The sequence below is a fragment of the Oryx dammah genome, unplaced genomic scaffold (assembly GCF_014754425.2).
Source record: "Oryx dammah isolate SB20612 unplaced genomic scaffold, SCBI_Odam_1.1 HiC_scaffold_17, whole genome shotgun sequence".
NCBI lineage: Eukaryota > Metazoa > Chordata > Mammalia > Artiodactyla > Bovidae > Oryx > Oryx dammah.
The window spans coordinates 76,215,439-76,226,760 of record NW_024070201.1 but is presented as its reverse complement, the minus strand read 5'-3'; the positions used below and the strand labels follow the sequence as shown (position 1 = coordinate 76,226,760).

Here is an 11,322-nt window from a genome sequence, read left to right as displayed (position 1 = left end):
ATATTAGGATGAGATGAAAAGCCTGTTCTTTGCTGAAGTACCTGAAGAGTGGATTCCTGAATTTCTTTTCAGGCATAACTTCCTGGAAAATTTTACATATGATCAGGAACTGAATAAAATTTCTAGTTTGATTTATTTTTCCCTCAGAATAAAACAAAATGACTACAACTTCAAAAAGAACTTGTCTCAAAGAAAACAAGTGTATTGCAGAAATTGTCAACTGACATGCTTTTCTTTGTTTCTTTCTTTCTTTCTTTTTTTTTGTGAACAAAATTTGAGGTTGACATACTTCTAGATAGATAACATTGGAAGAAGTTTATTTTCACCAGCCTTGGCTCCCAGTGAGTATTATTCTCAAAATTAGAAGACTTTAGGTAGAATCAAATAACATGGAGATATTTTCAGAAAAATATGTGCACCGATATCACATAAACTTTTCCCTAAGAAATGTCAAAATTTGTGGAATCAGAAATACAGAGTTGATGTAATTAGGGTCTGCAATCAATGTAAAAGTTTAGAAACAAAATTATGGGAGAAATTACATTTTGAGTGATTAATTTGGAAAATATCACTATATTTGAAGATTAATATTAATGCATGCTCCATAATTTTAATATAACATACTGAAATATACTAAGGTTGAAATTTATATTTCATATTAAATGTATTAGGAAAAAAGAACAGTACATGTTACATTAAGACTATTCTATCATTGTTTATTATATGTGTATATATATATTATATCTAACATTTTTTCACAGGTTTGCTTAAATCAATATTAATAAGAATGTAGTATTGTTGGCATTCCTTCTGAGGTAAATTTATCTTGGTAGAATTACAGATCCAACATTTAGGAGTTCTAACTCTTATTCAGTTACTTAAAATTTGTGCTCTTTTTCTCATATGAAGAATGGGACAAATGGTACTACCTATGTATAACCTCAGGGGAATTAAATGCATTAATAATGAGAATCATTTAAAGCAGCATCAGCCATTCTAATTATTCAATATACTAGCTTTTACTATATTATATCCAAATATTTACTTACCTCTCTTTCTACATTTGGCCATCAATTAAGATTTTTTTTCTTCCTACTCCCTACATCCCTCATTATTATCACTTTCTAGAAACATTAAACTAAACTAAATATATCATGATATTTCTGGAAACACAATTTTTTGAAGTAATTCTTGCTATGTATCAATTCTGATTTCTCAACATTTCAGAGCATTTGAACACTATGAGTAGAAGGAATATCACACCGGTGTCTGACTTCATCCTCATGGGACTGACAGACTCTGAAGAGATCCAGCTGGTCCTCTTCACCCTCTTCCTCCTGATATACCTGATCACTGTGCTGGGGAATGGGGGGATGATCCTGATAATCCGCCTGGACCCCCAGCTTCACACCCCCATGTACTTTTTCCTCAGTCACTTGTCATTTCTTGACCTCAGTTACTCAAGTGTCATCACCCCTAAAACCTTAGACAACTTACTGACTTCCAGCAAAAATATTTCGTACCTGAACTGCTTCACGCAGCTGTCTTTCTTTGTCTTCTTGGGTGCCACTGAGTGTGTCCTTCTCTCCTCCATGGCCTGGGATCGCTACGCAGCCATCTGCAGCCCTCTGCGTTACCAGGTGGTTATGTCCACCAGGCAATGCTGCTCTCTCGTCTTTGGATCCTATTTGATTGGCTTTATTGATACCTCTGTCAGTGTTCCGTGTATGAGTAGATTGCATTTCTGCAACTCAAAAGAAATTTATCACTTTTACTGTGATGGAAGGGCAATTCTATCCCTGTCCTGCACTGGCACACACAGCATTGAAATCATCATATTCATTTCTGCTGGTTCCACCCTACTGGTGTCTCTTATGACAATATCTGTGTCTTATTCGTCCATCCTGTCTACTATTCTGAAAATCACTTCCACTTCAGGGAAGCGAAAAGCCTTCTCTACTTGTGCCTCCCATCTCCTGGCAGTCACCATCTTCTATGGCACTATGATTTTCACTTACTTAAAACAAAGTATAAGTCCTACTCTTTGGGAAAGGATCAAGTGGCTTCTGTTTTTTATACTATTGTCATCCCCATGCTGAATCCACTCATATACAGTCTTAGAAACAAGGAAGTGAAAAGTGCTCTCAGTAGAGTCATGCAGAAAAGAAAGGGGGGGCGGTCCTAAGACAGCGGAGGAATAGGAAGGGAAGACCACTTTCTCCCTCACAAATTCCTCAAAAGATCATTTCAATGCGGAGCAAACTCCACAAAACAACCTCTGAACGCAGGCAGAGGACATCAGGCAACCAGAAAAGCAGATCATTGTCTTCAAAAACAGGTAGGAAAAAATATAAAAGACGAGAAAAGAGACAAAGGAGGTGGGGAGGGAGCTCCATCCCGGGAAGGGAAGCCCGTCCCGGGAAGGGAATTCTAAAGAGAGGTTTCCAAACACAAGGAAACACTCTACCTGCCGAGTCTGAGGCGAGCCTTGGAAACACAGAGGGCAACATAATAGGAAGGAAAAATGAATAAATAATTAAAACCAACAGATTACAAGCCCAACAGTAACTCCCCCAGCGGAAAAGCAGTGCAGACGCCTGCATCCGCCACTAGCAAGTGGGGGCAGGGCAGGGAAGCGCGGGAGGCGCGGGCTGCCAAGAAGCAGGCAGAAACGCCCCACGCGTAACCAGAGCGATCGAACTTGGGCTAGCAAACCAGACTGGGGGATAGCTACCACGTGAAAAGCTGGAACATAAGACCCCGCCAGGACCGCGCACAGAACAAAGGACGGAATGGAAATAGCCAGCTGCAGACTATCCCCCGCCGGGGACAGGCAGCCAGAGCTGTAAGGGCTGGAAAGGGGCAATCGCAGCCCCGGAGAGACTTTACCTAAAAAACTGCAGGCAGGCTTCTTTGCTGAGACTTCAGGGGGTGCAGGACAGTCACCATCCGACTCACAAGGAGCGCCAGCAGTACACCCAGAAAACTGAGCAGTAGAGACAGAGAAGGGGACAAGTCACGGCGACCGCACTCGCCAAGCTCCCGAGCTGCTCAGACCCGGGAGGGGCGCAGAGCGCAGTCCCAAACAAGTCTGTGCCTCTGAGGGTTACCTGGGCGCCAAACCTGAGCGGATTGCCCGGGGAGGTGCGCGAAGCCTGGGGCCGGCCTTGGATGGTTCCCGGCTGAGCACCGTGGAGCCGGAGCGGTTTGTGCGTCATGGGGGGAGACAGGTCCAGCGGGGTTGAGACGCTGTGTGCCCACGACAGTGCTATTTGTTTGCAGCATCGCCCCCTCCCCACAGCGCGACTGAACTAGTGAGCCTAAAAAAAAAAAAAAAAAAAATAGGGTCCACCACTGCCCCCATGTGTCAGGACAGAATTCAGACACTGAAGAGACCAGCAAACAGAAGTTAAACAGAGGGAACCGCCTTGGAAGTGACCCCACACGGCCCACAACATCAGAGAAGGGCCAGATATATCTTCACAATTTTTACAATCATTCCTTTTTTTTTTTTTTTTGCTTTCTTTTTTTTTTCTCTAACTTTTTTTTAAATTGTTAAGTCTTCTATTTCTCTATTTTTTATTTCTATAACTATTACTTTTCAAAAAAAAAAAAAAGACTACTTTTTTAAGGCAAACACCATATATAGTCTTCACGTGGTTGTTGTTGGTATTTCTTTTTTAATCTTGTGGGTTTTTTTTTTCTTTTTTCTTTTTCTTTTTCTTTTTCTTTTTTTCTTTCTTCCTTCTGCTTCGTCTCTTTAATATTGTATTTTTAAAAATCTAACCTCTACTCTAGGTTTTTAATCTTTGCTTTTCAGTTTTTGTTGTCAATCTTGTACATTTCATAACCCAATCTTACCTGACAGCGAGATTACTGGCTTGACCACTCTCTCCTCCTTTTGGACTCTCCTTTTTCTCCACCAGGGGGCCTCTGCCTCTTCGCCCCCCCCCCCCCATCTCTTCTATATCCAACTCTGTGATTCTCTGTGTGTTCTAGATGGTGGAGAACACCTAAGGAACTGATTACTGGCTGGACTTGTCTCTCTCCTTTTCATTCCTCTCTCTTACCCTCCTGGCCACCTCTGTCTACTTCCTCTCTCTCCTCTTCCCTGTATAACTCCGTGAATACCTCTGAGAGGTCCAGACTATGGAGCGCACATAAGGAAGTGACTATTGACTAGCTTGCTCTCTCCTCTTTTGATCTCACCGCATCTCATTCCAGTCACCTCTAACTACCCCCTCCCTCTTCTCTTCTCCATGTAACCCAGTGAACCTCTCTGGGTGTTCCTCAATGTGGAGAAACCTTTCATCTTTAACCTAGATGCTATATCATTGGTGCTGTATAGATGGAGAAGTCTAGAGACCACTGTAAAAATAAAACTGAAAACCAGAAGCAGGAGGCTTAAGTCCAAAGCCTGAGAACATCAGAGAACTCCTGAATTCAGGGAACATTAAGCAATAGGAGCTCATCAAATGCCTCCATACCTACACTGAAACAAAGCTCCACCCAAGGGCCAACAAGTTCCAGAGAAAGACATATCACACAAATTCTCCAGCAACACAGGAACACACCCCTGAGCTTCAATATACAGGCAGCTCAAAGTTACTCCAAAACTTTAGACGTCTCATAACCCATTACTGGTCACTCCACTGCACTCCAGAGAGAAGAAACCCAGCTCCACCCACCAGACCTCCAACACAAGCCTCCCTAACCAGGAAACCTTGACAAGCCACTGATACAACCCCACCCACAGTGAGGAAGCTCCACAATAAAGAGAACTCCACAAATTACCGGAATATAAAAAGGCCATCCCAAACACAGCAATATAACCAAGATGAAGAGACAGAGGAATACTCAACAGGTAAAGGAACAGGAGAAATGCCCACCAAACCAGACAAAAGAGGAAGAGATAGGGAATCTACCTGAGAAAGAATTCCAAATATTGATAGTGAAAATGATCCAAAATCTTGAAATCAAAATGGAATCACAGATAAATAGCCTAGAGACAAGGATTGAGAAGATGCAAGAAAGGTTCAACAAGGACCTAGAAGAAATAAAAAAGAGTTAATATACAATGAATAATGCAATAAATGAGATCAGAAACACTCTGGAGGCAACAAATAATAGAATAACGGAGGCAGAAGATAGGATTAGTGAAATAGAAGATAGAATGGTAGAAATAAATGAATCAGAGAGGAAAAAAGAAAAACGAATTAAAAGAAATGAGGACAATCTCAGAGACCTCCAGGACAATATGAAATGCTCCAACATTCGAATTATAAGAGTCCCAGAAGAAGACAAAAAGAAAGACCACGAGAAAATCCTTGAGGAAATAATAGTTGAAAACTTCCCTAAAATGGGGAAGGAAATAATCACCCAAGTCCAAGAAACCCAGAGAGTTCCAAATAGGATAAACCCAAGGCGAAACACCCCAAGACACATATTAATCAAATTAACAAAGATCAAACACAAAGAACAACTATTAAAAGCAGCAAGGGAAAAAACAAGAAATAACACACAAGGGGATTCCCATAAGGATAACAGCTGATCTCTCAATAGCAACTCTTCAGGCCAGGAGGGAATGGCAAGACATACTTAAAGTGATGAAAGAAAATAACCTACAGCCCAGATTACTATACCCAGCAAGAATCTCATTCAAATACGAAGGAGAAATCAAAAGCTTTACAGACAAGCAAAAGCTGAGAGAATTCAGCACCACCAAACCAGCTCTCCAACAAATTCTAAAGGATATTCTCTAGACAGGAAACACAAAAAGGGAGTATAAACCCAAACCCAAAATAATAAAGTAAATGACAACGGGATCATACTTATCAATAATTACCTTAAACGTAAATGGATTGAATGCCCCAACCAAAAGGCAAAGACTGGCCGAATGGATACAAAAACAAGAACCCTCTATATGCTGCTTACAAGAGACCCACCTCAAAACAAGGGACACATACAGACTGAAAGTGAAGGGTTGGAAAAAGATATTCCATGCAAATAGAGACCAAAAGAAAGCAGGAGTGGCAATACTCATATCCGATAAAATAGACTTTAAAACAAAGGCTGTGAAAAGAGACAAAGAAGGCCACCACATAATGATCAAAGGATCAATCCAAGAAGAAGATATAACAATTATAAATATATATGCACCCAATATAGGAGCACCGCAATATGTAGGACAAATGCTAACAAGTATGAAAGGGGAAATTAACAACACAATAATAGTAGGAGACTTTAATACCCCACTCACACATATGGACAGATCAACTAAACAGAAAATTAACAAAGAAACGCAAACTTTAAATGATACATTAGACCAGTTAGACCTAATTGATATCTATAGGACATTTCACCCCAAAACAATGAATTTCACCTTTTTCTCAAGTGCTCATGGAACCTTCTCCAGGATAGATCACATCCTGGGCCATAAATATAACCTTGATAAATTCAAAAAAATCGAAATCACTCCAAGCATCTTTTCTGACCATAATGCACTAAGATTAGATCTCAATTACAGGAGGAAAACTATTAAAAATTCCAATATATGGAGGCTGAACAACACGCTTCTGAATAACCAACAAATCAGAGAAGAAATCAAAAAAGAAATCAAAATATGCATAGAAACTAATGAAAATGAAAACACAACAACCCAAAACCTGTGGGACACTATAAAAGCAGTGCCAAGAGGAAAGTTCATAGCAATACAGGCATACCTCAAGAAACAAGAAAAAAGTCAAATAAATAACCTAACTCTACACCTAAAGCAACTAGAAAAGGAAGAATTGGGGAACCCCAGAGTTAGCAGAAGGAAAGAAATCTTAAAAATTAGGGCAGAAATAAATGCAAAAGAAACAAAAGAGACCATAGCAAAAATCAACAAACCAAAAGCTGGTTCTTTGAAAGGATAAATAAAATTGACAGACCATTAGCCAGACTCATCAAGAAGCAAAGAGAGAAAAATCAAATCAATAAAATTAGAAATGAAAATGGAGAGATCACAACAGACAACACTGAAATTACAAAGGATCATAAGAGACTACTATCAACAATTATATGCCAATAAAATAGACAACCTGGAAGAAATGGACAAATTCTTAGAAAAATACAATTTTCCAAAACTGAACCAGGAAGAAATAGACAATCTTAACAGACCCATCACAAGCACGGAAATTGAAACTGTAATCAGAAATCTTCCAGCAAACAAAAGCCCAGGTCCAGACGGCTTCACAGCTGAATTCTACCAAAAATTTAGAGAACAGTTAACACCTATCCTACTCAAACTCTTCCAGTAAATTGCAGAGGAAGGGAAACTTCCAAACTCATTTTATGAGGCCACCATCACCCTAATACCAAAACCTGACAAAGATACTACAAAAAAAAGAAAACTACAGGCCAATATCACTGATGAACATAGATGCAAAAATCCTCAACAAAATTCTAGCAATCAGAATCCAACAACACATTAAAAAGATCGTACACCATGACCAAGTGGGCTTTATCCCAGGGATGCAAGGATTCTTCAATATCCGCAAATCAATCAATGTAATTCACCACATTAACAAATTGAAAAATAAAAACCATATGATTATCTCAATAGATGCAGAGAAGGCCTTTGACAAAATTCAACATTCATTTATGATAAAAACTCTCCAGAAAGCAGGAATAGAAGGAACATACCTCAATATAATAAAAGCTATATATGACAAACCCACAGCAAACATTATTCTCAATGGTGAAAAATTGAAAGCATTTCCCCTAAAGTCAGGAACAAGACAAGGGTGCCCACTTTCACCACTACTATTCAACATAGTTCTGGAAGTTTTAGCCACAGCAATCAGAGCAGAAAAAGAAATAAAAGGAATCCAAATTGGAAAAGAAGAAGTAAAACTCTCACTGTTTTCAGATGACATGATCCTCTACATAGAAAACACTAAAGACTCTACCAGAAAATTACTAGAGCTAATTAATGAATATAGTAAAGTTGCAGGATATAAAATCAACACACAGAAATCCCTTGCATTCCTATACACTAATAATGAGAAAGTAGAAAAAGAAATTAAGGAAACAATTCCATTCACCATTGCAACAAAAAGAATAAAATACTTAGGAATATATCTACCTAAAGAAACTAAAGACCTATATACAGAAAACTATAAAACACTGATGAAAGAAATCAAAGAGGACACTAATAGATGGAGAAATATACCATGCTCATGGATCGGAAGAATCAATATAGTGAAAATGAGTATATTACCCAAAGCAATTTACAAATTCAATGCAATCCCTATCAAGATACCAGCGATATTTTTCACAGAACTAGAACAAATAATTTCAAGATTTGTATGGAAATACAAAAACCACAAATAGCCAAAGCAATCTTGAGAAAGAAGAATGGAACTGGAGGAATCAATTTGCCTGACTTCAGGCTCTACTACAAAGCCACAGTCATCAAGACAGTATGGTACTGGCACAAAGACAGAAATATCGATGATTGGAACAAAATAGAAAGCCCAGAGATAAATCCACACACATATGGACACCTTATCTTTGACAAAGGAGGCAAGAATATACAATGGAGTAAAGACAATCTCTTTAACAAGTGGTGCTGGGAAAACTGGTCAACCACTTGTAAAAGAATGAAACTAGATCACTTTCTAACACCGCACACAAAGATAAACTCAAAATGGATTAAAGATCTAAATGTAAGACCAGAAACTATAAAACTCTTAGAGGAGAACATAGGCAAAACACTCTTCGACATAAGCCACAGCAGGATCCTCTATGATCCACCTCCCAGAATTCTGGAAATAAAAGCAAAAATAAACAAATGGGATCTAATTAAAATTAAAAGCTTCTGCACAACAAAGGAAAACATAAGCAAAGTGAAAAGACAGCCTTCCGAATGGGAGAAAATAATAGCAAATGAAGCAACTGACAAACAACTAATCTCAAAAATATACAAGCAACCCCTGAAACTCAATTCCAGAAAAATAAACGACCCAATCAAAAAATGGACCAAAGAACTAAATAGACATTTCTCCAAAGAAGACATATGGATGGCTAACAAACAGATGAAAAGATGTTCAACATCACTCATTATCAGAGAAATGCAAATCAAAACCACAATGAGATACCACTTCACACCAGTCAGAATGTCTGCGATCCAAAAATCTGCAAGCAATAAATGCTGGAGAGGGTGTGGAGAGAAGGGAACCCTCCTACACTGTTGGTGGGAATGCAAACTAGTACAGCCACTATGGAGAACAGTGTGGAGATTCCTTAAAAAATTGCAAATAGAACTGCCTTATGACCCAGCAATCCCACTGCTGGGCATACACACGGAGGAAACCAGAATTGAAAGAGACACATGTACCCCAATGTTCATCGCAGCACTGTTTATAATAGCCAGGACATGGAAACAACCTAGATGTCCATCAACAGATGAATGGATAAGAAAGCTGTGGTACATATACACAATGGAGTATTACTCAGCCATTAAAAAGAATACATTTGAATCAGTTCTGATGAGGTGGATGAAACTGAAGCCCATTATACAGAGTGAAGTAAGCCAGAAAGAAAAACACCAAAACAGTATACTAACACATATATATGGAATTTAGAAAGATGGCAATGATGACCCTGTATGCAGGACAGCAAAAAAGACACAGATGTGTATAGCGGACTTTTGGACTCAGTGGGAGAGGGAGAGGGTGAGATGATTTGGGAGAATGGTATTGAAACATGTATAATATCATGTAAGAATCGAATTGCCAGTCTATGTCCGATGCAGGATATGGCATGCTTGGGGCTGATACGCGGGGATGACCCAGAGAGATGTTGTGGGGAGGAGGGTGGGAGGGGGGTTCATGTTTGGGAACACATGTACACCTGTGGTGGATTCATGTCAATCTATGCCAAAACCAATACAGAATTGTAAAGTAAAAATTAAAATTAATTAATTAATTAATTAATTTAAAAAAGAAAAGAAAAGAAAAGAAAGGACTCCAAACAACTAAAATAAGAGTGATGTTAAATTTCAAAGCTCATTTTTTTTTTTTTTCATTCCTACAGTGTATTTCCTTGCTGTCTCTCCAGAAGCAAATAGAAGTTTTTATCTATTTATTCTGTTGAACCAGTGTTGCCTGACTAAATATAATCTCTCATATTTCTAAGAATATGCCTTTATAAAACTATAATTGGAAACCAATGAAGCATGTCAAACTGTGGTCTAAATATATACATTTTTAAGGGCAATTGATTTCATAAATGAACAAGTATACTTGTCAGCTTTTAAACTATGTCACATATTCCAATGCATAATCCAACTTCATTGAATTTTATGATGAAACAGAGTTCTGTTTCGGGGACGATGATACTGATCTCAGAAATAATTTCCTTTACTTTATAGAGAAGCATTATAGCAGAGTGATTATGAGCACTTGCTTTGGAACCAAACCTTCCAGAAATTAGATTCTAGGCCTGCTGTTCTATAACTTATGTAACACTTAAAAAAAAAATCACTGAAAATGTAAGCCTCAATTTTTTAAACTGCATTAGGTAAATAACAATTCCAGATCCATATAGTTACTCTAAGGGGCTTCCCAGGTGGCTCAGTGGTAAACAATTGGCAATGCAGGAGACAAGCTTTCGATCCCTGGGTCAGGAATATTGCCTGAAGAGAAAATGGCAACCCACTCCAGTGTTCTTGCCTAGAAAATTCCATGGATAGAGAAGCCTGGTGGGCTATGACTGAACAAGTAAACACATATGCACACACACGTACTTACTGTAAAGATCAAATCAGTTCATTTATGTAAAGCATTTAAGGCAGTACTAATAAATCCTGGCCCTTGTCAGTAACATACTGATATCCCTCGTTTTCAGGGCACAATGGCTTTTTTTGATGAACATTCAGTTGTGTTTTAAGAATTACTTTTGGTTGATTTAATGGACAAATACACAAACATCTAAGGAAACACTCAACACCTCACAATTCTGGATTTAGAGTGGACAGTGTTAAATATTGGAAAAAAATATTGAAAAATTTAAGGAAATGGAAATGCCCTAGAAGCTATTAAGCATTTTGTATGTGTTCTTCTAGATTGACAGTTATGTATATATGTGTGTTTATTATGTACATAAGCAATATTTCTGACATTTCCTATGTTCTTTTTGAGACTTTCTGTGTACATTTAAAAATATTATCTTTGATTATTCCTTTATCATTGAAATCTAAGATGGCTGTGTGTTTGATACATGAGAAAGATTCTCAGTTTGTAATTCTTTGGACATTAAATGTTAATGAATTCATCA

The 11,322-nt window shown here is 38.3% G+C and overlaps 1 protein-coding gene across 1 annotated transcript; it reads left to right on the top strand.

Annotated features, from left to right (window-relative positions):
- Nucleotides 1-1,241: 1,241 nt before the first annotated feature.
- LOC120877013 (olfactory receptor 8H1-like) lies at nt 1,242-2,099 on the top strand. Its single transcript, XM_040259316.1, has one exon. The coding sequence runs from the start codon at nt 1,242-1,244 to the stop codon at nt 2,097-2,099; it is 858 nt and encodes a 285-aa protein (XP_040115250.1).
- The last annotated feature ends 9,223 nt before the right edge of the window (nt 2,100-11,322 follow it).

Coding starts and splice junctions, on each gene's coding strand:
- LOC120877013 (XM_040259316.1), top strand. CDS start 1,242: ATGAGTAGAAGGAATATCACACCGGTGTCTGACTTCATCCTCATGGGA.